The sequence below is a fragment of the Biomphalaria glabrata genome, chromosome 3, assembly GCF_947242115.1.
Source record: "Biomphalaria glabrata chromosome 3, xgBioGlab47.1, whole genome shotgun sequence".
Classification (NCBI taxonomy): domain Eukaryota; kingdom Metazoa; phylum Mollusca; class Gastropoda; family Planorbidae; genus Biomphalaria; species Biomphalaria glabrata.
The window spans coordinates 42,934,462-42,962,421 of record NC_074713.1 but is presented as its reverse complement, the minus strand read 5'-3'; the positions used below and the strand labels follow the sequence as shown (position 1 = coordinate 42,962,421).

The window sequence follows — 27,960 nt, the reverse complement described above, 5'->3', positions numbered from 1 at the left end:
TGACTCTATAGAAGCCTCTATTGCAGCCTATAGGCTTACCCAAACATGGGGGAATTTTAGGATAGATAAACTGTAGTGTATGTTCAATTATAAATTTAAAGACCAACTGAAGAGGTTTTTTTCGAAATTGAGATAACTATTGATTTGGATAGTAGATGATATCAGATAGGCTAGCTCCTATGGTTCCTAAAAATTTGAGTTTAAAGAAATACTCTAGGTGATCTGTTTTTTTTTTTGTTTTTTTTTTGGGGGGGGGGGGCTATTTGAGCATGACATACTTTAAATGAAAGACACTCGAGGAAAAAAGAGAACGTTCTAATATAGGCTGCCTGGTCGTGCGGTTTGCTCGCTGGACTGTCGTTCGGATTTATAATATCGAGGGTTCAAATCCTGCCCGCTCCCATCCCCCGTCGTCCTGCGGAAGGTTTGGACTAGGAAGTAAACTATCTTCAACTCTGAAGGAACATCCGAAACATGTAAAACATTTTACAAAACATAGGCTATGCGTTATCCCTAGCACATGACACGAAAAAATATCTCGCCGGTAATAAAAAAAAAACAACAACCTATGAATAAGAACAATATAAGCTTGCAAAGTTTTGAAAATGTGAAACTTAACAAAGCGAAAGTGTAAGCAGTCGATGGTGATTAACTAAAATTGTTTTTAATTGTGGTTGTTTTGGAATTAAAACATGGCTTGTAGATTGAAGTAACGTCGTCTGTATATAAGGTAAGAACTAATATACCAAGTAGGCCTATTGTAATGGGAGCAGAACACATTGAGAGACTATTACGTAGTATTAAGTTAATGATTCGTGCGAAAATATCGAAATGTTTTATTTTCCTGCCAACTTGGCTTTGTTCAAATAATGCCTTTATTTTCAGACTAAGACATTAATTTTTATGAGTGTTAAAATTAGATTTTTAAAAAATTACATAATACAGATTAAATATATACTATAGATCTAGCTCTTGAATGCTTTGTTATATTTATCAATAACGCGTACTATTTCAACGTCAATCTAGATTTAATTTAGACCCTAAACTTTAGATCTATAGCCACTAATCGTTAAATCTGGCAAGGAAGAGCGCATTTTGGTTCATACAAAATAGATCTATTCCATGAGTACTTTCTGTTTATTTTTCTAGGAATGGATCAAGATTAGATCTAGATTTTGATCTATATCTAGTATAATCTAGCACAAGATCGAGATCCTTAGATGTCGATCTATCATTAATTTAGACCATCAACAAAAGCATTTTATTTGATAGATACTTAGATAGATTAAGATTTACAAGTTCAGAAAATGTTTTCACCGAGAACTCCCATGGCAGCAGCTCCATCTCCATTTTACTCACCGAGCAGTTCAAGATTATCAAGACGAAACCCAAAGCCTAAGTTAGTTTAGATAGTTAGTGTTAGTCTAAATGTATTCAGGTCTAGAGTCTATATAATATATATCTAGAGTAAAAAAAAAAAAGCCATTGCTTTGCTAAGCCTAAACCCTAAAGACAGGTGCAGAACTAGAGTTAAGTCAGTTAAGAATAAGAAGTACCGGTAGATAAGAGAAAAGAAAACTACAAAATTGTGAATAATTGTCAAAATATTGCAGACACCCAGTCCCTGACATCTTTGTCACTTTTGTGTGACTGTCTTCAGTTGGATTACTTCATATGCATAGAGTAGAGTCATGTGAAACATTCCACTCATCCTTAATCTAAAACATTGACTATGATTCTATGATTGACATTAAATTATATATACTATAGTTAACTATAGTCATATATTTATTAGATTTTAGATCTCTCTACAATACATTCTACTTCTAGAATGTCTTACTAGTCTTAGTCTAGATTGCTCCACTCTAGAACTATAAATCTAGCAAATAATTTTTCTTTCTAGGCCCTTGGCCATTCCAGGCTTTACCCTCCCACTCCAAACTCCAGATTTATCTCTAAACTAGAGGTCTAGACGCTAGGCATCTCGCTAGGCATATCATAAATTTATTAGATTTTAGACTCTACAATACATTCTACTTCTAGAATGTCTTACTAGTCTTAGTCTAGATTGCTCCAATCTAGAACTATAAATCTAGCAAATAATTTTTCTTTCTAGGCCCTTGGCCATTCCAGGCTTTACCCTCCCACTCTAGATTTATCTCTAAACTAGAGGTCTAGACGCTAGGCATCTGTTTTTTTTTGTGTAGATATCTAATTACTAATATAAAATCTAAAAATTAATTTGAATTAATCTTGACTCAGATCGATAAAAATCAACAAATTATTCTCAAATCTAATCTAATACTTCAGATTTAGATCTGATAGTGCTTAAAATTTAATTTAATTTAGAATTATTTTATTTATTAAATTGAATATTGAAAATCTAGTTTGTAAACTCTATTAAGATAATATTATAGCCTACCTTTGTGTCTCAAGTGAGTTTTTTCATTAGCATATGTATATATATATATATATGAATAGTTATCTGCCTTGAATATGAATAATTTCACATTCGTATTTATCATACCTAATTGTTTTTTGTTATTTATATTAAGTATTTGGATAGCCAAATGTCGCTGCACTTAAAAAAGAATTCACAAGATTTATCAGTCTGGCATATATATTTGTATCCTCAGAAATCAATCAACTCTGTCCATCCAATCTTTCCATGGAACACAGATTCTGGATGAAACATCATTGCATAAAATAGAACCATATGGACTTCCTTTACCAGTTCTTATCACAGAGGCACTGACTCTTTCTGATCGTATGTAAAAAAAAGTTATTTTGTTCTATGAAAAATTTCAATATTTTTTATTCAAATTAAATTTAATGTTAGTTAATCTTTTTTTTTCTCCAGGAAGCACAACAGAAATAACAGCTCGCATAGATCCTTCGGGCTGGGCATGGCTTGTTGGAGCACGCAAACTGTTTGTCTGGAGATATAGGCCTTTTAATAACTCTAAGGTATTAAAAAGATAGTGTGTTTATTGGCTGAGACACTGCTGCTCTTCAGACTAGATCAAACCTTTTTAATTTAACCCAAACTGGCATAGAAGGGGGACAGCTGAATTCGTTTAAAAAAAACAAAAAACTTGAGTTTAGTGATGATAAAATTTTATTACCTGCCTTATGAAAAATTGCTTCAAATTTTGTAATGGATAAGTCTCACTATTTTGATTCTGGTATATTTATGCAAAGCTTTGAGTTCACTTTTCACATATGTTAGAGAGAATGTGAATGAATTCAGATACAATTTAAGAGCAACAAAAATAGCGAATAATAATGCAAATACACTTAGGCACTACATAATAGAGTGCATTGTGTCACCACTATTGAAGGGTATGAGCATTTTATAACTAAAACATTTGATCTGTTCTAAATAAATGAAAACTCCTTAATTCTTTATGAAGTTGCATTGGTGCTAGTATTGCTTTAGTCTTTTCAATTTATTTTTACAATCCACACATTTTGTTTATTAAAAATCATAATGTTCAGTGAAAGACCATTTCATGGCCAATGAAAGGCTACAAAAATTAAGCTTTGAATATAATTGTAAAAAAAAAGAAAAAAGAAATGCATAAAATTTTTGTTATAGTTAACTGCTCAGAAATGTTTTTACCCAGTTGCCCCTTGTAAAAAAAAAATAATTTATATGAGTAGATTTATATAAGCAAACATTTAACAGGTTCACTTATCACTTACCACAGAATGTCCAGTGCAAAGAGTTGACATTACCCCCAAGTGATCTAGCTCACAGTGCTGACAGAGTCTGTATTATACCCAATGAGAACCAGCCGGCTGCTTGTGTGGCTGTGTCCCCTGAAGGAGTTGTCAGATACTGGCCTAACATAGCCTTTGAATCCAACATAGCAGAGATCAGTGCTGAACTTAGGGGAGAGGAATGTGCTAGAGTTATCAATTTTCAAGTGAGTGTTGTTGGTTTTATTTTCTAGGTATTAAAAGAGTTGCATTATATGAGGCTGTGTGTGTTGTTTTTTTTTTGGAAGGAATGAATCTGATTTTGGAAGAAACAGTTATTCAGTGTTATTTTATATTTAAAAAAAAAACGGATTCTATTAAATAGAAAGCACTGGTTTTATATTAGCATTACAAGCTCCACATGATTTATTGCAATGACCAGTTTTTTTTTACTATACATAAACGAGTATGTGCCTTTTATTAGCTGTATTTTTAATAACATTGCATGATTTCAGCCTCATGGATGTTTACTGGCCACGACTACAAGTTCTCTCTGGCTCTTGGTACCTGCAGCTGGACAAGTAAATATTTGTTATTTTTTTTATTAGTTTTGTAATGTACCTTTTTTAATTTCATAAATACATAAAATATACTATACAAAAGGTTCTGTATAGGGCATGCTATATGTACATGATATTCTGTTATTTCCCTTGCAGGCTAGTCTTCAATGTAAACCATTGAAAGCCTCTCAAGGTTTGTTCTCTGGTATCAGCAGACGAATGTCCTCTTTTATATTTGGATCATCACAAATACAGACCAATGGAATAGTAAGTAACACATCCACTGTAGTCTTTTTTTTCCTTTTTACTTTATATTTGATGAGTTTTTTTTACTTAGCTCAACTTAATCTCTTGTCAAGTCATGGACGTGAATTCTAATGAGCTTTAGAATATATACTGTTTGATGACATTTTCTTTCCTACTTTGTTTCTTTCTTTTTTTTTTATATTAATTTAAACAATTTCATTTCATTTGTTGGTCAGCAAAATTTAAACTCTGTTTTAGCATGTCGTCATTTTTTTTTCTTGTGTATTTTGTTAATTTTTATATCTCTGCGTAGTATCATACAATAGAAGTGAAATAAAAAACATCCTGGAATTACAAATATTTTATTTTGTATCTAGCCTCTTCAGGCCATTTTGGCTGCACCTTATGTAGATGATGAAGATGACAATGCTGAAGAAATAAGAGCCTTCTATGTTCTGTCTGGAAACAGCTTGTGTAAATGGCAAATACCAGGCATTGGTTGTGAAAAGGTACAATATAGTATTTGTTATTATTGTAAGTAAGGTACATTATTTTTTTTTACCACATTGAAAGTGACAACCAATAATTCACAATCCTCTGTCGCCCAGCTACTTTATCAACTAGATGCTGAAAGAATGTTTAGAGATGCTTTAGCCAAGAAACTTTGGGTAAGTTTTTTTTTTTTTTTTTTTTTTTTTTTTGCAGCCTCATTTATGACAAACTAGAAACATTTTTAAATGAAAAAAAAAACAACTAAAAGTTGAATTGACATTTCAGGGCCAAGATGCCATTCACCTGACCCAGCTTAAAACCTGGCTGATAGATCTACAGTTGACAAGGTTTGTTGTTTGTTGAACTTAAGTGTTTGGTCATATTTAGGTACCCCATGTCTCTCTCTTTTTCACATTTATTGTTGGGGATATTTCTAAAGTTTGTATGCTTAGAAGTTGATAGACAAATATATTTTATCTCTGAGATAAACTTTTATATACTAAAGCAAAACTGTAGTCCTAATCTTGAAGTTGAATATTATGACTCATTATTTTTTTTACTAAAAAAAATTTACTTTAGATTAATTAATCTTTCATGATTTGGACAATCATTGTGCATTATTTGTTTATTGGTTCAATAGTTGAAAGTTTCTTGCTGTTCATTTCTCCTGCTCATGTTTCTGAAACGTTGAGAATGATATTTCTATTATGATGATATTAACAAAATATTTGACAATGTATATGAATGTCAACAATTAACATATACATGGATCTGTTGGCAGAGATGGCATTGTCATGCTAGCTGCTGGGGTTAACATGGAGGCTGATCAGAAAGTATACTATGCTTTAGGTATGGTTTTGCTTTTATAAAAGACTGCAGTTATTTATTTATTTTTTTTTTTAGACTTTGCACTTTATATTTGTTTATTGAATATATTTCTGTTTTGTCTTCTGTCTAGCATTTCTGGACACTTCTGACGAAGCTCGGTCTTTAAATATTAACAACCTTGTGGTGTTGGACTACACACAAAAATATTCGGTAAGTTGTATACTTGAGCCAATTATGACACAATAAATTTAATTGCTGAATTCATTAGAAAAGTAGGCTAGTTGGTTCCAGAAGAGAGGCCCATAGAGGAGCAAGAGACTATTTTTAGCTGACTTCGGAAACATAGTAATCAAAAAGCAATTAATGCGACTATTTTTAAGAATTATTTTAAAAAAAAAGAAAAGATTATTCTTGAAAAATTTTCACACTTAAAAAAAATTTAACTAACTTTATACACATAAATATATTAAAAGTATATGAAATCCAGTCTACTATGTTGCATGAACAGAGAAGAATTGATCATTCTATCACATAATTACACTTTACTTTTGGTTATATAAATTGTGTTTCCATGATAATCTTAAGTAATTTTATTTTTTTTTTTAAAGCACTTTTAAAATGAATGTATATGCATATTTTTAGAGGAAAAAAAATCATTTTTATTTTAATGGTGAAGTTTCATTAGTTGATAAAAAAAAAACCAAGTAGGGATAAACAGTTTGTTTCTTTATAATAACGAAGCAGGACATTGTGGCACAAATGTCATTTTGGCAATTTTGTTTTAAATACATTTTATATTTTTATTTTATTTTGCCTTTAAAAAGAATGAGACTCATCTAATTTTTACATTTGAGTTTCAACATATTTTTGGGGTGAAAAAAACAATGTTTTTTGTCCATTAGATTTTGGCTTTAAGTTAGTTGTGTAATTATTGTTATGCCACTTCACACCATACTATTGTATGGGTTCTGATATTGTCCATATGGCTTATCATTTATGCATGTATATGTGTTTAAGTTTGTTATATTTTTTTTTTAATTTATTCAAACATTTCAGCATGTGCATGATTATATAGTTAGATTTTAGAGGAATATTATTATTTTCCAAGGTATTTTTTTTGTAATAGGCGAAGTCATTAACTTTGATTTTTTTTAGTTTCAAATTAGCCCTGGGTTTCGCCTGGCAAAATAAAATGAACATTTATAATGTGTCTAAAACGCGAAAACGACCACATGGCAAAAACGGTGCATACTATAATAACTATGTGACACATTTTTTGTTGTCATTAAATTATTTTATTAGAATCCTTAAATATCAGATAATTAGAATATGGAGAGGACCCTTTCTATAATTAATATATACTATATATACTCAATACAAATTATTAAATTAGCTAGTATAGACAGTAAATACAAGAATGGAATCCTGCACAATATTGTTATTTCAAGATTATAATTGCATATATATATATTGCACTTCTTTGGTTTCAATAGAGAGAGAATAGAGATATTGCAATGGATTATGCCCACTATTGTTATATGATGGTTATAAATGCATACTACATTCCTTAGGTCCCTCCCACTCCCTTCATTGTATAACAGGGTTCCCGCGGCCTCCTGATTTTTCAGGAGCTCCTGGAAATCTCCTGAAATTGCAAAATATATGAAAAAGTCCTGGAAATCTCCTGAAATTATTAAAAATCTCCTGAAAAGTCATAAGAATCTCCTGAAAAATAGACAAAATTGTCTTTTGGGTGTCCTTCAATATGAAAATCGCCGATCCTACGGGCGATTAAGAAAAAAAAAACGGCATTGTCGGCTTTCATTTAATAAAAATGTAATAATATGCCGAATTCAAGCCTAAAACGGAAGTTCTAATACTTTGTTTACTTAATAGTCACTGGCATATATAAACATAGATCTAAGTACCGGTATTCTAAGTCTATCTCGATCTCAAAAGTGATTTTTTTTTAAAACAAATCTAGATCTACTCTACATAGATTTTATAGATCTAGAATTATTTTATCTAGATCTAAATCTAGAAAGACTTGATATTATAATTAAGACTAGACCGTAAATCTAGATTCTAGCCTGGGCCATGCCTGGCCTAGACAGACTAGTACTTGTAAGTGTAGTAGTTTTAGATCTAGATCTAGTACGTAGTAGGTAGATCATATATGATCATGATGATGATCTAGAATTCTAAATCTACTAGAAATGACTAGATCTAGATCTATTACTATACATATAATATTATGTAGATCTATTCTATATCTAGTCTACTATCTACTATCATAGTTTCATACTATGTCTATGTAACTATGACTATGATCAGTACTAGACAGTACGATCTAGAATACTAGATCTAGTCAATCTAGAGCTAGACTAGTTATCTTCTAGATCTAGTAGTAGTACTAGTTACTAGTAGATCTCTAGTCAGATCTAGATAGCAGATAGAGATAGATATATCTAGTCAATCTAGATAGAGACAGATTTAGTGATATAGATAGTGATATAGTTACAGACAGTATATAATAGTTATAGCCAATAATCAATATACTGAATATAGGGCCTACTATTCTACTTTTACTGTACTTTTTAGGGTGGAGGCCTTAGACTTAGAGTATCTATATATGATTAATGGTATAGATTATATTTCTAGATCTAATAGAGATCTACTTAGATTCTGAATCTCTCTCTTAGTTTTAGTTTTATAAATCTAGATTGTGAAGTAGATGTGGCTTAGAGTATAGTGTAATATGGTCTATATAGTATTTAAGCTGCTATATAAAATTAAACTATTCATGGTTTTACTATCAAACTCACTTCTGGCTTTATGATTCAGGGCTAGATTTTATAGATTTAAAGACACCTATTGTTAATAAAAAAAATCAATGCAAGAGATTTCCACTGAAATAGGAAACTGATATTGATAATTTAATGTGTTATACACAGGGTTCGTAGCCACCTTGAAAACCTGGAAAACACCTTGAATTTCATATTAAATTCAAGGCCTTGAAAAAGCCTTGAATTTCGTAAAAAAACGGGAAAAAACCTTGAATTTTAAAACTGGACCTTGAGTTCTTTCCCTCCCGACACCTGGTGTTTATTTTCGTATTTTCCCCGGTTACAATGAGCTGACCAGTGACGACGCGTCTACACCGCCTTTCACCCACTTGTGAAGCGCGACCTCGTGATTGAAAACGACCTTGGCTCAAGCAAGCATTTCACTTAGCAATGTTTTCCTTTCACTGTTACGACTGAAGACGCGCTAGATCTAGTCTGTAGTGACTATTGTCTATAACTAGAGCCTAATGTGAAGGCTACACCCCTCCGGGCCCTCCCTCGCCGAAAATCTTCTTCTTGTAACAGTAAGAGTCACTTCGCGTGGAAAGTCCGTATATCATCTTATCTTTGTGTATTTCTGAGTATTGTATTAGATTTTGTATTTGGAGATTATGATTCAGTGTTTAAGTATAATTGCTACCGGTACTTTACTTTTGAATCTTCTCACCATCCATCCTTCTCATCTAGCTAGAAATAGTATCTAAATTTAGATCTTAGTTAGATCTAGTGAAGATAATTCGCACTTAACATGAAAACTCCGTGAATTTTAGTTAATTTAAGGATCTAGATACAGGTACATCTAATGTCTAGATTGCTCTAGAAATACACTAGATTTACGCTAAATCACTGGAATCTAGTGAAGATAATTCTCTCACAGCCGTTAAAAGTCCGCGAAGTTTAGTGACATTGAGTTAGAATCTATGGAGTCTAGATCTACGATAGATTCAGTGAAGATAATTCGCACACAGCCGTGAAAAGTCCGCCAATGTAGTGACTTAATTAGATCTAGACTGTAGAAGCAGTGACAGCCGTGAAAAGTCCGCGAAGTTAGTGACTTAGATCTAGACTCTAGATTTACGGTAGATTCAATGAAAATAATTCGCACACAGCCGTGAAAAGTCCACGAAGTTAATGACTTAAATCTAGACTCTAGATTTACGGTAGATTCAGTGAAAATAATTCACACACAGCTGTGAAAATTCCGCGAAGTTAGTGATTTAGATCTAGACTCTAGATTTACGGTAGATTCAGTGAAAATAATTCGCACACAGCCGTGAAAAGTCCGCGAATTTTAGGGACTATATTTATGTTGATTCAGTGAAGATAATTCGAAAAAGTCCGCGAATTTAGTGACTTAGACTTAGATCGAGACTTAATTTACGCTAATCCAATAGAATAGAGTGAAGATAATTCTCTCACAGCCGTGAAAAGTCCGCGAATTTAGTGACTTAAATTTAGATCTACTGTAGATTTAACGAAAATATTTCGCACACAGCTGTAGAAAAGCCCGTAGAGTTATTTTGGTTAAAACTGATGGAAAGCAAGTCAACTGCTATAGTAAGAATGAAATATTTTTTTTACAAATCTATGTCAATTTAAGAAAATTTACAACTTCAGATTGCGACAGTTTTAGCTAAATTACATCTCATATTTTAAAAAAGTTATTCTTCTGTAATGCAAGCTTGTGTGTGTTTTTAAATGTATTAGTAAAGTTTCCCTTTTCAGACCTTGCGATCTATGGGGCAGATGATGTTAAGGTCATCTGTTTCTTGTGAGCAGGGTGTTAAGTGGCCAGCACAACGACCAACCGCCTTTACTTCCCCCAACTAAAGTCAGGTACCCATTAGAGTTGGGTTGACTCAGGGGCGCCCTAAAAATCCAGAAATTCAAAATCCCGGTCTTCACCAGGATTCGAACCCAGAACCTCAGGTTCGGAAGCCAAGCGCTTAACCATTAGACCACCGTGCCCCCTTTTAAATGTATGTAAAAAGTTGTATGTAAATATTTATACATATATATTGCTTGCTATGGTGCGATGCATACCTTGAAAATCTAAAACTCTACCTTGAATACCTGGAAAATACCTGGAAAATCATTCATGAAATTGGCTATGAACCCTGTATACATTGCAATTTGATTAATTTTAGAGATTTTAATTAATTCCTAATGTTGACTAATACAAGCAATACATATATAGAGAGAGTAGTGCAAATAGGCTTATTGGTTTACATATGTACTTCTTTACTCTTTAATCAGTTACTTTTGAATTTGCTAATTTGAAAAGGAAAAAAAAAATTGTATACATGTATATGGTAATTCTTATATTTATTACTAAATATAGATATAGTTCGTGTTTTTCCGCTCCTGAAATCCTAATCTCAGAATGGTGGGGGAACCCTGGTATAATTAATTATGAGAATCCAGTTCAGATATTTCACACGTAGGCTATGCATAAGAAAAATTGGCCTGGAATTTAAAAATGAATAACCAGTTTGGCAATGCTTTGTAAAATCTTTAACTCCATATTCTAATTGAAGATACTTAATAAAGCAATGTCCATCTAATTGCAGGAGGAAATGGAAGACCAGATATCATCCTACAAGTTACTTTTTGTATCCACTGAGAAAGCCAATACTGCATTTATCTTCAACTCTAGCACTATTCTGATGCTCAGTAGTGAGTTGGTAGTGAAATATTTGGAGTACTCTTAGACTAAATATAGTTATAGTGATATTTTTATTTTATAAATTGTGACCATAACATTTAGGCACCTATTAAAGTTAATGTTACAACATTATAAGGCATGGAATCCAAAGAGAAAGGGAGAATGCTGTCTTACCTGGTTGTGAAGACTCATGTGTAATTGTTTTTGTTTCCATACTTATATATAAAGATAATACCTTCTTGGTGTAGCATTTTTTTTTCATTGCCTTTATTTTTCTTTACCTGTTAATAGTTTAAAAATTACTTAACACCAATACACACACACAAAAAGTTATGGAATTTCAGTCAAGTGCTGTCAATAAAACTGACAAATATTTCAGAACTGAATTTTGAATTGAGGAAGAATTTTGTATTTGCTTTTTTTTTTTTCATTTAACATTCAATACCAAGAACATTTGTATTCTATTCATCTCATATGTAAATATGTGCCTTGTATCTATTTCCCCCATATTTCAGGTAACTTAGCATTGGACAAAATGGATCTGAAGACAACTGGAGATGTTTTATTGGGAGCAGGTACTTTGTGTTGTATGTGTCTAGGTTTAGATTGTGATTATTGTTGATAAATATTGAACTTGAGAGCATGAGATCTTTAAGATTCAGTTAGGGTTGTGTCTCATGATTCTTACCTGACTAGAATCTGTTTTGTTATTTAAAAAAAGGATGTGTTAACAGTGTTGCAGTGTTCTTTTCCAATGCTTATGGATTCTTCAGTGTTTCACCACCAAAGATAGAGTCAAGGTAAGACTATTATTTCAATGAACATTTGAAAAACTTCTGATTAACAAACATTATTGACTGTTTTGGGGTAGACTAGATTTTAATCTTTTTATTGTTGTATCCTTGTGTCCTCAGTATTCTTGATGAATCAACTAGCAACTTGAGTTTAGCTTCAAGAACAGAGTTTGTGAGCTATTTCTTTTTCTAACTTGGACAGTATTAAACTATTTCTTCAATAATATGTTTTAATGTATGTATGTATTATAAAATCTTGTTTTAAAATTTGTTTCTAATTTTGTATTCACTAATCTGTTTTCTGACATTTAGACCACATTTATGATGGCTGGCAGTAAGGTGAATGAGTTAATAGAAAGTAATGACAACAAGCTGAAACTGAAAGGAGCATTCATAGCCTCACTTAGTAATGACCAGGTAGTTAAACATTTTCTTTGCTTACTTAATTGTGACCCTGAGAACTGTTGCTTTTAACACATTGAAACATTTTTACAAACTGAAGATTTTTTTTTTATTGATTGTAAAACAGGATCAGATAGAAGCCACTGTTTCAGAAATTTTAGAGACTACTCATCCAAAGTCTGGTATTCAAACATCAGAGCTGGACACCATAGTTGCAGGAGTAAGTCAAGACTTGATAGATGACTATCCCAATGCTGACCCTCGTTGGGCTGAATCAGATAAGCAAGGTTAATTTTTTTCATTATAAGTGAAGAATTTACGTTATTGTTTGTCCTGTCCTAGTAAGTTGTCTGGGTTTCATAATGTTGATAGCAGTTGTTTCTTTCACTGCTTACAGACAGTACAGGCAGCACAGCTTCTGTCATCTTGATACAGCAGTTGAAAGATAAACAGAAGGCACATGACTTGTTTGTTGCATTCCTCAAAAGATTTGGCTTATGGAATCAAGTAAGTAAAATGGTTGGTGACTCACTCTAGCAAGTCTTATGTAATGATAGAGGAAATAAATGTTCAGATGAAATTATTTACAGATGAACTTGGTTGGTGTCAGAAACTCTGTCATGCCAACACGGCTCCTACTCTGTGAACATGTGGAGAAACTGGAAGCTGCCATAGCCTTGAGGGAAGCACATTCCAAGTATGTTCTTAGTGTAATCATTTTGGGTCTAGGTCAAAAAGTTAAGCATTGGAGTGACAGGAACTTTTTATTTTCCAATGATATATATTTAACTGTATGTATAAAATGTTCTTTTATTATTATTATTATATCCAGGTACTGCAAAATTTTAGACTTGTGCATTCAGAAAGCTGTCCAATTGAGACAGGTAGCAATACCATCAACATTAACTGCACAGGATCTGTTTTACAGGGAGGTAAGTCAAGGAGACAAACTTGTCTTTTATTCTTCTGAGTAAACATTTCTTTGGCAATTAATTTTTGTCATTTACTGCAGCTGTACTTCAATTTATGGCTAAACCTCTTTACAATCATACTAAAGTTGTATTAACTCCACCAGACCTTGTACTGATTTTTCTGTGATTTTCAAAATTACATGCCAGTGAACCTATTCTTTATATCTGCCTATTTTTTCTTTATTTAAAATTGTGTCAGAATCTACACATTGCCAACTGATCGTAATTAAACCACAATTTAGCCATTGCAAACGTTTTCCTCTGTTTTCACATTGAATTGGTTTGGTTTGGTTTTATTTGACAAATTTCTGTAAATTAGAAAGTTGAATATTTTATTTGATTTAGTCTTTTAGAAGTCATAATTTTATTAAGAATTCTTTAACGTCAATGGAAAGAAACTGAGAGCTGGATAGAAAAATATTTGATCTTTATTAGATCTAGAAATGAAGGAGGTAAAGGAGGACACGACCGTCAGGAACTCAATCATAGGGAACAGGTCAAGGCACTAAGGGCTGGTTGGGATAAACTATACAAGACTAAATACTATACAGTTAGAACTGTTTCTTAAAACTTGTTATAATGTGTTTCAACTGTGTCATTATTTCTGTTTTTAACTATAGCTTCATTGTTTATGTATGTATGTTTATGTATGTATGTTTATGTATGTATGTTTATGTATGTATGTTTATGTATGTATGTTTATGTATGTATTTAAGGGATTCAAAAATGTTTTCAGGTTTCCAGTATTCATGAGATAGCCCAACAACTGATCAAATATGAAAGTGAATTTGTATCATCAGATCATCCGAGTCCAAATGTTGTCAATACAATTTTAGCAGTCAATGCTCTACTTGAGGTAAGAGATCTAGTGTGAACCATAGAGATTGGGATAGGTCTATAAGTATCTACATATGTCTACGAAAATTGTTATGAAAGACTGACATAAAATGGTTTAGGGCATTTCAATTCTATTTAACTCTTTGGCTCCGCACCAACGCACAGGGCGTTGATTTTAAAAAGGGAAAAAGAGTCGGACCAACGCTGGGGGCATCGGCTATTTCAAATTTATTTTTTTCGTTTCCATTTCTCCGATTCTTGTTTTTTATTGCTTAATTGTTTATCTAGAATAGTTTCCCTTTGCTAAACATCCGGAATTTCCTTCATTTAACGTGTTTTTATTTTGTACGAAGTTTGTAAAGAGATGACATTTATTTTTTCTGTGTGCGTGTTTTTTTAACATGGAGCTTCAACCAAGGCCATATAAACTTTGTAGATCTAAATATTTCTTTGATAAAGAAGTATAAGAATTCAGATGACAGTGGTTTTGTTTCATCTGATGGTGATATTGATAAATCTAATTATATAGATCTAGATCTAGTAAATTAATTTATAGGTCTAGACCTAGGCCTAAGCCTAGGTCTAGTAATGATGAAGTTTATCAGCTGATGAAGCAGCTCCACCCCCAGCTAATGTTCAATGTAGATCTAGAACTAGTTTAGCTGTCTCTACATTATCTAGATCTAAATCTAATCAGATAGATGTAGATCTCTAGATCTATCATCTAGGCACTGAAACAGAACAATTTCAGATTTATTGCACCAAGAAATTGGGTTGTCAACCTAGACTTAGTCAGCACTGCATCTATTGAGATGGAATGTTTTTTTTTCATTGACAATCACATTGTTGATAGTCTTGTTAGCAAAATAAATAGCTCTGCTGACCATAGGATTAAATGGAACACCCCTGCTAGAATAAGATCCATTTTCATAGAATGGAGACCTATAACTATAAAGAAAGACAGAGTATGTAAACACTTTGGGTCAGGGAGAACGGTTTATGTTTGCGCTGGATGGGAGTCGAACCCACACATTCATATTGACTGCTTCCATGAATATCACAACTAGAAGGAATATTTATATACTAAGTACATGAAGAACTTTAGAAGAAAATACTATAAATATATATATGCTGTACAGTTGGACTAGTTTTAGGGTAAAAGTGTTTTGTTCCAAGCGTGTTGCTTTTTTTATGGGCTTTTTCGTTAAAGTAGTGACATTGGATTATTAGTTCCAGTTTATTATTTTTTGCATCTATTGCTGTTTCTTCTGTGGTGTTCTGTAAACAAATGGATAAAAATGAGAAAAAAAGCTATTTGGATTCAATTTGAACAATAAATTTCTTTAAACATGCACTTGGATGGATATTTTCAATGTCAGTTGGTGAGTTTTTCATTTTTAATTTTTATATTCAAAACCCAAAATTACAAAAACAACATAATTTGCAAACTAGAAAACATAAGAAATGGAAAGAGCATTCATTTCTCTTTAATTCTATATCAAGTTTATTATTTTCCAATAATAAATAAAAAAGTTATACAAGTTATATCGAAGCAAAGTAGCGCACTCTGAAATGGCGGAAAAATTAATTCCGTCCAAAAGTGGCAAATAATTCCGAATTAATTCCGGAGCAAAAGAGTTAAGTCATGTCATACCTGAAAAAAAATATTTATTTTTTTCAACAAGGCATTCATGTCAAATAAGTCTGTGTGTGTATTGTGTTCTCAGGGGATGTTGTATTGTGCCTTGAAGTATAGACAAGATCACTGTGACATGTATGCAGGAAACACTACAGACTTGCCAGAATTTATACCTTGGACAGCCACCCCAGCCATGAGAAAGATCATCAAAGACCAGGTACTATTAAAATGTTACTTTAAATATCAACTGGTGTTCATTAAAACATACTAGCATAAGGCCTCATATTTTCAGTCATAGAGCTTTATCAGCATTTATAGTATGGCTGGTGTACTTACTATGTGATTTTGTATACATTACAAAGAGAATAACTTACTGGCTGCCTCTGCTCAATTTGCTTTTTGGACACTTAAGTTGGATCTATATGTTGATAAATGATATATAATATTTAGATGTCTGCTGCCTGTCTGTATGACTGCATGTCTGTATATCCCCCATTGGTTTATAACTAGGTAAAAGCTTTGACTGAAGATTTCATTTTGTAGAGTCATTAGTTCACACTTTGATAAGTATCTGTTTTCCTTCTCGTTCTGAACAAAATATAACAACTACAACATTCTTACATTGGAACAAATTAGTTGTGAAAAAAAAATTGTTTTACTCAGCAGTATCATAAGATAGTTAAAATGTAATGAGCAGGCTTTTTAAAAATGCACTTTGGTAGTTGAAATTTTGGGTTTTAACAAAGCTCACATCAATGGAAGCACGAGATCTTATTTTTTTTTAATGTGTTTTGTGTGTGTCACATTTACACTCACTGATAGTCTCAATACTATCTGTCAGCAATGCTTATATCCTCAATACTGGCAGTCAGCATTGCATTTCTTCCTTTACACTTGGCATTGCATTTCTTTTTTTACACTTGGCACTGCATTTCTTCCTTTACACTTGGCATTGCATTTCTTTTTTTACACTTGGCACTGCATTTCTTCCTTTACACTTGGCACCGCACATGCAAAGTATCATGTTTGTGGAACAAAACTATTTAGATCTAATAGTTTTTTTTTTTTTATAATAACAACTATTACACTGACAGTCTTTTTTTTTTTTTATTATTTTTATTTTCCTGTTTTTCTGTAACTGAACTTTATTTAGATATTTGTGAAACAAAAAATTATGTAGTGACAAAAGAGTTATAAAACATCCTGTTTGCTCTATTGTAAATGTTTATTGACACAATGATAATATTAAAGCAACACCTGTGTAAATAGTTCATGCCATGTCTGACACATGTAGCTAATGATTCTAACAGTTCACAACACTTGTGAAAATAGATTGACAGAGACTCCTTCAGTAGGCAAGTAATAGAACCAGTATTTCATTATTAGCAGAGGCATCTGACAGCTTCTGACTCATGAATTCAAGATGAGTTAAATAAATTATGGTTTTTATATAGCGCTACTTTCATGCTTATAGCATGCTTAGAGTGCTATGGTCCAATCTCATTTGTGGACCAGTGGGTGGAGGCGGGTATCTGGGAGAAGGTTTTGCCTTTAGGCGCTTAGTAAACACAACTCTGCTCGAGTCGAGTGTCGAGCCCCCTTCATACTTAGCCAAGTTGTTAAACTCTTGTTTGATTCTGTAGCTATACTCTTACTGCTTGTTTCATTCCTAGATTGGTCTGATACTTGAAAAGGGTCTTCCAGAAGCTCGTGAGGTAGATGTGCAGGGAACCATGTATCAGAACATTGTTGGCCTTGCAGATATTTTCTTGGATGGCTATGCCAGTCAACTCAAATCCCTGGAGCTGCAAGAAAACAAAACTGAAGAATATTCTCAGCTTGAGCGTGAATTTGACAGAGAGAGGCAAAAACTTATTTTACCTTTGTGTGAGTTGTAATAACATCTTTTTGGTACAAATTAAAGTGAGTTGATAGTAGGCATATTTAAAATTGCTGAGCCTAGAAATTAGTTAATTGTTTCGCTGAGATATTTTAATTAGTCACGTAATTAGACGCTCATTAGTTATTTCACTTGACCATTTCATCTTCAGTAGAACATAAACAGTTTGACAGAGCTGCATCACTGGCTGAGAAGTTTGCAGATTTTGAGATTCTGGTCAGGATATGTGACATGACAGACAACCAGGACAGACTTCAGAGATATAGAAGTCAATTTGCTGAGAAGGTAAACAGCTTGAACAGTTGAGTTGATATGGAAATGAATGAAAAAAGTATTTCCACATTAACATTACATTTAGGCTTGATTAATTTAGCTTACGTTTTTGTTTTTGATCAAGAATATATTTGTAAAAACAAAACAACTGAGGATCAAAATGAATGTGTAAAGGGATGGATTTCTTTTAGAAAAGATAGGGCTGATAATCATGGAGGAGTTCTTTTAGCAATAAAAAACACTCTTATAGCAGAAGAAATTACCTTACCTAACTCAAAAAATATAGAATCAACATTTTGTAAAATTAATACCACCTCAACATCCCTAATAATAGGCAGCATTTACAGACCACCAAATTCTAGTTTAGAATACATGCAGGAACTATGTAATCAGATTACGACACTTAAAGAGACAAATAAAAATGCAGTTTTTTGGATTATGGGTGATTTCAACCTACCTGATATAAATTGGAAAACACTAACCATAGATAAACACCAAAACCTTAAGGACATAAATGAGCTTTTCATAGAAACTTTACACAACCTAAGTTTAGATCAAATCATTAAAAAGCCAACTAGATTAAACAACACATTAGATCTCTTCTTAACCAACAGACCTGGATTAGTAGTTGATTATGATATTATCCCTGGTCTATCAGACCATGAGATCATAAAAATACACAGTCAGATAAAAGCAGTAGCCAATACAAAACCCAAAAGAAAAATCTTACTCTGGAATAAATGTAACCTAACACAACTACACCAAGCTGCATTAAACTTTCAACAAACATTCTTATTAGAAAAAGACATTAACCAACCAGTCGATGACCTCTGGAATTTCATTAAAAACCATCTTAAAAGCATTATAGAAAATCAAATACCAACTAAATACACATCAAACAAAATAAATAAATGCTGGTTTAATAATAGACTAAAGAAGCTTTGTAAAGAGAAGGAAAACCTATATAGAAAATTTAAAGAAACTAATGCAGAAAGAGTTTACAAAAAGTATATAAAAATTAAACACTTAACCCAAAAAGTAAGCAGACAGCTGCAGAGTGAATACATAAACAATGTAATATCTAAAGACAACAACAAAAACCTATGGTCATACATTAAGTCTAAGAAAATGGAAACAACAGGCGTAGCGCCATTAAAAGATGAACATAACATAATACATAATGATAATGAAACTAAAGCAAACATTCTAAACAAATACTTTGCATCAGCATTCTCAGCCCCAGGAGACAAAGACATATTACTGAATTTGAACCAAGTAGACAACATAGAAGATATAGTAGTACAAGAAAATGGAATTCAAAAACTATTAGCCAACACCAAACCAAATAAAGCTTCTGGACCTGATGGTATTCCAGCTAGATTACTCAAAGAACTAAGTAATGAGCTAGCCCCAGTGTTCAAAATACTCTTTCAGGCTTCACTTAACCAGGGCAGAGTACCAAAGGACTGGAAAGAAGCTAATGTCACCCCCCTATTTAAAAAAGGAGAAAAATCTGACCCAGGAAACTACAGACCAGTATCACTTACCAGCATCACATGTAAAATCCTAGAACACATAATATGTAGCAACATCATAAACCACTTAGACAAACATAATGTCCTCACACCATACCAACATGGCTTTAGGAAATATAGATCATGTGAAACACAACTAATAGGACTAATTGATGATTTTTCAAAAGGTTTAGATAATAGTGAACAAATAGATGCTATCTTACTAGATTTTTCTAAGGCTTTTGACAAAGTTCACCACCATAGTTTGCTTAAAAAATTAAAATATTTCGGCATTAATGGTCCACTGCATCAGTGGATTAAAGACTTTCTGATAGGGAGAGAACAAACTGTAATAATAAATGGCTCTAAATCAACACCGATAACAGTAAACTCAGGTGTACCTCAAGGAACAGTCTTGGGTCCACTACTATTTTTAATTTACATAAATGATTTACCAAATTGCATTACTTCAGGAACAAAAGTCAGATTATTTGCAGACGATTGCATAATATATAGAACAATAAAAACAACACAAGACACAGATATTTTACAAAGAGAATTAGATGAATTACAGAAATGGGAATCAAATTGGAGCATGTCTTTCCACCCAGAAAAATGTCAGTTGTTAAGAGTAACAAAAAAACTAAAACAAATTAATTCCACTTATCTTATTCATGGCAAACCAGTAACACAGACTAAAAACGCAAAATACCTAGGTGTTATAATAAATGAAAAACTGTCATGGAATCCACATATTGATGAAACTACAAAAAAATCAAACAAAGCATTAGGATTTATTAAAAGAAATTTCTATAAATCAAATAAGAACATAAAACTAAAATGTTATTTAACCCTTGTTAGGCCAATAATAGAATATGCATCCTCTGTTTGGGACCCCTCAACTCAAGAAAACATTAAGAAACTAGAACGGACACAAAATAGAGCAGTGCGATTCATAACAAACGAATATTCACATTTGACTAGAGTAACACCTTTAGTAAAATCACTAAATTTAGAAAGCCTTCAGGACAGAAGGCTCAAAAGTAAAGTAGCAATAATACATAAAACACTGAACCATAATCTTCAAATACAAAAACAAAATTTAATAAAATACTCTGAAAGACACAAAGATAAAGGCACATTCCTCGTCCCATATGCTAGGACAAATTTGTACAAATACTCCTTCTTCCCTAGTGCTATTAGAGCATGGAATGGGTTGCCTGAGCTAGCCAGGAAAACCAGTGACTTGGCAGAATTTAAGTCATTGGTTAATATGCATGACTAAATGCATGACGCGTAGGGCGTAATCATCTTCTTTTTTGAAGTAACGTCTGTATTATATAAGATAAGATAAGAAACTAATATTTTTAATTAAAATTAATTATTTTGTTAGGACTTGAATTCTTTTTAGTTTTAATATAGACATTTTTTTTTTCCTTTTAGGGCTTTTCTCAATTTTTATACAACTGGTATCTGAAGGAAGGTAAGTAATGTCATTTAATGTCTGAATGTCGTCCATTGCATAATACAAGAGTTTAGGAAAATGTGAAATTGAGTTGTGTAGAATATTGTCATTGTTACAGTAGTTACGTTGAGATGATCAGTTGTAGTAAAACTAACATGCTTTTTTTTTTCCTATAACACAAATGAAGTTTTATAAAACCAACAATTATTTTAATATTGGTTTATTAGCATTGAAAATAAAAAACATACTGACTGTGGAGAAGTCTCCAGGATCTTGATTTAGACTAGATTCTAGATCAAGGAAAATTTTTAGGCTCTAAATTGAAAAAAAAAAAAAATAATTATCCATTTTGTCACAAAACTTAATGTATAAAACAGATTTAAACCACATAAAATTATCCATGTCACTACCATTGGAAAAAAAAACCTGACAAACTGTGGACAAGTCAACAGCTTTTACTCTAGAATAGATCTAGGAAATATATTATAATCCAAATTAATAAAAATTATTTGTGTAGAACATTTTCATATTTTACAAAACTGACAGTGAGTCCCCATTTAATGAAAGGGCTAGGGTCCAGAAAGTCTGTTGTTAGGCATGTTTTGTTAAGTGTGAACCTAGATTTGGGTTAGTTATTAATCATTTTTAATAGTAGAGTATGTAATAACTTTTTTCTTTAGATACAGTTGTGTATACACTTTTAGTAGTAAATATCTAATAAAGGAGGTATCATGTTTCATCCTTGAAGTGTAGACCCTTACTGCATACATGTATTCTTCTTTTTGTCAAACATATTGATGGGATATGATGTTTTGATAGTAGAGTTAAAAAAAAAAACGAACAAAGTTCCCATGCGTGCGTTCAGTGTGAGAAAAAATGATCTTGTTGCCTAGATTAGCTGTCTCAGCCAATCTTGTTGTACACAACACACCGCTGTGCTGCCACTATCTTTAAATAGACTCATTGTTAAGCGAGGACTCATTTTATGTAAGACAGTTAAAAACAAATAAATGATTTTCTTGAGCTCATTATCCTACATTTTAAACATGATATATGGATTGTACTTGAAATCATGGACTTGATCCATGCTTGTGTGTTTCCAGGTAAACGAGGTCACTTGTTGTCTAAATCTCTGGCTGATGGGGATGAGCTGAGTGCATTTTTAAATTCTGACAATGTCCAATACCTCAGTTGGTTACATGAGATCAGAAGAGGCAATTTTGAAGCAGTAAGATTACTTGTTATATTGTATAGGGCTTTTAAAAAAATGAAACATTCTGTGCATTTAATATCCATGTGTTTCTAGTTGGCTAAGATCTTGGAAATCTTTTTTAAAGTTAACAATTTAAAAATAAATCTGACTTGAAAGGAAATGTATTATGATATGAAAGTTATCAAAAGAACTAGAATTAATGCAAAAGAAAATATTTAAAAGAAGTTTTATTGTGTTCTTTTCTGCCTTCAATGTTTTTAAAAAAGTTTTTTAGAAAGATAAAAGATGTAAGTTACATTAACATTATGACTTTATTTTTTCTTTTGTACTAACAGGCGCATAGTTCACTTGCTGCTTTGGCCAAGGTGGAGAAAAATTTTCTAGCCAAGAAAAAAGTAATGTATATGTCTTAGTAGGCCTAAATTGTAGTGTTCAAAACCATGTACTGTTAATATGCATGCCTTATATTTTGAAATAGTAGATGTTATAATTTAAATGACTTGTACTTTTTAACAATGTTTTCTCTTCCAGACATTATTAAGTTTAAGTAAATTGGCAGCACTTGCATCAGAGGATGAGGATAATTTGCAAGAAAATATAGAAGGTAGGACAAAGCTTGCATGAATCATATTTCCTGGAAAGTTTTTACATTTTGTCCTTATACTGAATCCACCCCTTGCAGTTCCTAATTTTTTGAAGTGCATCTTAGATCTTAGCTGTGTCCTGGTATTTGCTCAACATATCCCTATCATTAGCTATATCCAGTGATGACTTTCATTTCATAATGTTCAGTGTCTCTGGAAAAAACATTATGAGTGGGACACAATCATTAGTCAAACTTACCTCTTTAGAATGTTTAGTGCTAAGTTTATGTTAAAGGGAAACTCAGATGGTTTTTTTTTAAATTTGAGTTATTGACATATTTAAATTTTGCTTACAAATTTGTAGTAGTAAACATTTTACCATTTTTTTATTTAAATGTTAGAAACATTTATATTTAATAAATTAAGCAGTAAATTCTTGACATCTAAAAAAAAACAAAAATGGGGTTCTTTCAGATTTTGTTTTTAGGTTAGGCGTACATAACTTCCCTCGACAATGCTGAAAGCGATCTAGATTTAACCAATTGTATCGCTTCATTCTTACAGTGGCTGTTGGACTTAGTCCGTAGCTATGGTATATTATATATGTATCATAGTATTTAAAAATTGTCGAAACCATGAGAGTTTCCCTTTCATAAGCATCTTTATTCACTCAGCCTAATTATCACCATGTTAGGGGGTATTGTGTAATCTAAAGCTCCACTAAGATATTTTCTCAGCTGTATGAAAACTAAAAAAATAGATGTATAAAAGTAACAAATGTATTTGAACATTTCTGTGCAGCTATTGACGAAGAACTAGCACTAGTGCTCCACCAAGAAGTAGTTCCACCAGAAGTTTTTCATGTAAGTAGGTCATGTGTATGCAGAGAACTAGAATACATCTTAAAACTTCTTGGCAACATTTCTTAAAAATAACTCACATAAAGGTTGCTGTTGTCACAATTTCAGTGTAAAGTTGTTTATGGAACAAAGCTACAAGTGTAAGATTGTTTGTGTCATAAACCCCTTTCAAGCCTCGCCCCTCCCTTTCTTTTTCCTCAAATGCACAAACTTCAGAGACATCAAACTATTTTAGACCAGCTCTTGTCTTCAATGTAGTGGATTCAAGCAAATGAAGACTTTGATCAGACTCATAATAACATCAATGTTATTTTTTTTTCTTTCTGTTTTTTTTATGCCTTCACCTATCCTGTAGTCTGTTGAACCCTTGGGGTACCACACATGATCTGTCAACTGTCATCCTGTCTTTTGCCTTAAGTAGAATCTCTTCCAGAATACCTAGGATCCTTCTATAGCATCTCAATTCCATTGCTAGTATCCTCTTCTCTAGTACTGCAGTTACTATCCAAGATGGAACTGTTGTGGTTAAATATCTCTAATTGAGTATTTAATTCCTCTAATTTTCTTAAGGTTTCCAGATTTGGTAGGTAATTAAAATTACTGGGGCATTCTTTTTAATCGAAAATTTGGTATTGTGCTGTTGCCACGATCACCACTTATACCAACCCCATTTTTAATGAAGTCACTAAATCTACACTATTATTGTGATCTACTCAACTGTGGCTGTTATTTATTTCATTTATGCATTCATCATGTTTATGAACTTACATCTATATTGTTCTACATTTCTTTTTACAAAGCTTCATGTACACATTATTTTTCCCCACACTCATTCTCTGATTAAGTTGAAACTTAACACAATTTTTTTGGCATAGACAAGACATGAATCAATAACAAATTTAACCAGTTAGTGAATTTATTACTGGTAATTAATTATTTTGTTTGATACCAAAAAGGGAAATTAATCCTAGAGTATTCACAGATATGGCAAAATTTTTATGGTTTTGTCCCCTTAGATAATTTTACACTTTTTCTTCCACACACATTATCAGATCAAGTTGATACTTTAAACAATTATCTATTGTACCTAACAAAACTTGAATCAATTAACCAAATAGGTAATGATTTTGTTTGATATCAAATAAGGGAAATAACTTCTACATTGCTTGTAAGGGTGGAGTTATGCCCTTTGTTCTGAGTTTTTTTTTTTAAGGATTTTTTGTCATTGGGGATTTTGGAAGTAGAAACTGCATAATGTTAGAACCCTTAGTCTTTTAAGTAAAACCCTGAATTTTTCTATTGTCTTCACATTAGAATCTTGGAATGGACCCAGACAACATGAGAGTGATGTCCCCTGAAGAACTTATTCAGGTTAGTCCATTCATAACATTTGATCCTTATAAATGAAAAGACAGCTCAGTTATAAAAACTGACAATGGAGAATTTGCTCTTGTAGACCTACAAAAGAGCCTGTCCCTCTTCGCAAACTCCTGCAAAAATTTGGCTTCACCATAAATGTAAAAAAGACAGAAGTGCTGCACCAACCTCTTCCAAATAAATCTGTCACAGAGCCAGACATTCTTATAGAGGACCAAAAACTAGGAAATTAAAAAAAATAAATAAAAAATTTTGTCTATCTGGGAAGCACCATATCAGCCAATGCCAACCTAGATGATGAGGTAGACTTCCGTGTTGCATGTGCCAGTGTTGGTTCAAGGACAAGTGTCGCAACAGAGAGGACTCAGCGTATCCACAAAAGTGAAAGTCTACAGTGCTGTAGTGATCCCATCACTCTTATATGCATCTGAGCATATAAGTTTCCTGCAGGGCATGAGTAGGGTGGCGCATGTTTTTTTACATTCCCAGTATTGGAACTACCATTTATCGCGGCGAATTCCTCCACTAGCGCACCATGGAACGGGCTAGTTAGAGCCTAGCTCGTGGACGCCAACCAGTCCGCCCACTAAGGCCGCTCCAGTGAGTCCAGTCTTTGTCCAAAGAGAGACCCGCGAATCAGCCATGAACCCAACCCAACCCTCGAGTTGGTGTCCAGTGCTATCCGCTTTTCGGAGATTCCGTTAAGTCTCTTACTCACCGTTGCCCCGGGGTCCCACAGGGAGAGGGGGGGGGGGCTGGACATAACACCTTTGATTGCTCATTCATCAGTGGCAAGCAACCAGTACCCTTGGCCACCCCTCTGGAGAGCGAGGTGTTCACTTGGCGACCACGATGAGGTGGTACTGGAATGCCGAGCTTATATGCATCAGAGTCTTGGACCTTATGTTCCCGCCACTTCAAAAAGCTTAACTCCTTCCACCTACGCGGTCTAAGGAAAATTCATAAGGTGCATTGGTCTGACCAGATACTGAAATCCTACAGTTGTTTAACATGAACAGTATCAATGCCAAAGTAAAAAGGTCCCAACATGCCTTCCCAAACAACTTCTGTACGGGGAGCTGTGTGCAGGAAAGCGCTCTGGATGGGGGGATCAATACAAGCGCTATAAAGACACCCTTAAGAGCTCCTTCAATGAGTATGACATTGACATTCACGGCTGGGAAACGCTAGCTCTCGATCGCTCCTCATGGCGTGAAGACGAGTCTCGGAGTCACGAGATATGAAGCATGAAAGAGCATCAAACCAACAAAAAGCTGATAGAAGAAGCAGGCCTATCTGCAACTGACCTAACCCACCCATTCCACGTATGCAGCCGTCTTTTTAAAGCGAGGATTGGACTTTACAGTCATCTTCAAGTTCATAGGATATGAGAAATGTGCTCATCATCGATCACGCAGGAGGAGCTATATATACAATGCATAAAGCCTGACCCCTCATTATTAAGTATTTTCTTTAAATTTATTCCTTCCAAAAAAAAAAGTTTATCTTATTAACCCTTATTCATAGATCTTGATGATATCAACTTTTGTCAAATATTCACTCTGTGTTGCTTGTGGGGGAAAAGTGAAAAGCTAACCAAAAGTTTTCTCTTGCAGTTGTATGTAAGTGAACATAACAGCAATGCCAGTGAACTAGATGTGAAGAAAGCCTTGGATCTACTTCATCATGTAGATCAGGTCAGAATCTCTACTTTCTTCTCTTGCACTGTTTGGTAGTACAACATTGCATATAGAAACATGCTAAAACTGATTTGTTTGTTTTTTACCCCCTTTTTATTTTGGCTTTTAGAATGATGAAAGTTATGAACAACTGAAATCTCACATTTGGTGTCGAGCAATTTTAATGGACAGGTAAGTTATATTTACCTTTATATGTTATGTGTAGGTTGTATCCCATTAAAAGCCCTAATTACAGGTTATTGAATTCAGTGATGAGAATGTTCCAAAAATTTTGTTTTCTCTCTTCATTGGAAGAGGTTGGGTGTGTAATCTAGAAATGTCTTAAACTTGAAGTGAAGGTTATAGTGTCATGTTATTAATGCAAATGTCATGGGTTTTGATCCACATACTGGCTTTTTTTTTTCAATTACCAGTACAATAATATCTTTATCTGATTTGATCTGATCCAATCATATTGATTGGAACATAATGTAGGAAATGATTATATATATATTTTTATTACTTGTTTGTAAACCTTTTTGTACATTTCACAATTTCTCTAGTTACCCAATGTATGTACACTAGGTTGAGAATCTGTGTTATAGTAGGTTTAAAACCTTACAAGTTTTTCTTTACCAGTTTCATAGTAAAATTCATTGAAATGCTATAAAATTATGATACTTTCTGTTTCAGTTGGGATGAAACAGATGTCACAGATCCAATAGAGGTCAACAAAGACAAAATCTTCTTCAGAACTCTAGACTTGGTTTACTTGGATGGTGAGTTGTTCTTGTGCTCATTTATAAACTAGCATGTGATGGGAGTTTATTTTGGAACATGTGATCATTGAAAGCATGTGACTTATTCCATTCTTTATTTGATTCAGGTGAACTTGACCTGTTTAAACCTGACCTTGAGACACTCTTGTCATCCAGTGAGTTAGCTCATCTCAAGAGACAGCCCAACTTTGTTTTTTTGATGAGAGCTGGATATGAACACATAGAGAATGCTCTACAGTGACAAGTTTGACATTGGTTCATAATGGTTCTAAAATCTTGTTAGGTGGATATCAACTTGTACAGTTTTTTTTTTAAATAAATGTTTTAAAATCAA

The 27,960-nt window shown here is 33.0% G+C and overlaps 1 protein-coding gene across 1 annotated transcript; it reads left to right on the top strand.

The window, feature by feature from the left end:
• Positions 1-1,084: 1,084 nt before the first annotated feature.
• LOC106063734 (nuclear pore complex protein Nup133-like) lies at positions 1,085-27,960 on the top strand. The gene is made up of 34 exons (XM_056022183.1): positions 1,085-1,399; positions 2,637-2,767; positions 2,861-2,967; positions 3,711-3,929; positions 4,218-4,283; positions 4,419-4,529; positions 4,886-5,017; positions 5,117-5,176; positions 5,286-5,347; positions 5,782-5,849; positions 5,959-6,038; positions 11,245-11,350; positions 11,855-11,914; positions 12,061-12,139; positions 12,254-12,305; positions 12,446-12,550; positions 12,663-12,822; positions 12,933-13,042; positions 13,126-13,232; positions 13,368-13,467; positions 14,243-14,362; positions 16,071-16,199; positions 17,656-17,869; positions 18,034-18,167; positions 21,113-21,152; positions 22,238-22,362; positions 22,683-22,742; positions 22,879-22,951; positions 23,733-23,794; positions 25,106-25,162; positions 26,785-26,865; positions 26,978-27,039; positions 27,541-27,626; positions 27,734-27,960. Exons 1-34 carry the CDS (start codon positions 1,308-1,310, stop codon positions 27,865-27,867), a joined length of 3,384 nt encoding a protein of 1,127 aa, XP_055878158.1. The 5' UTR covers positions 1,085-1,307; the 3' UTR covers positions 27,868-27,960.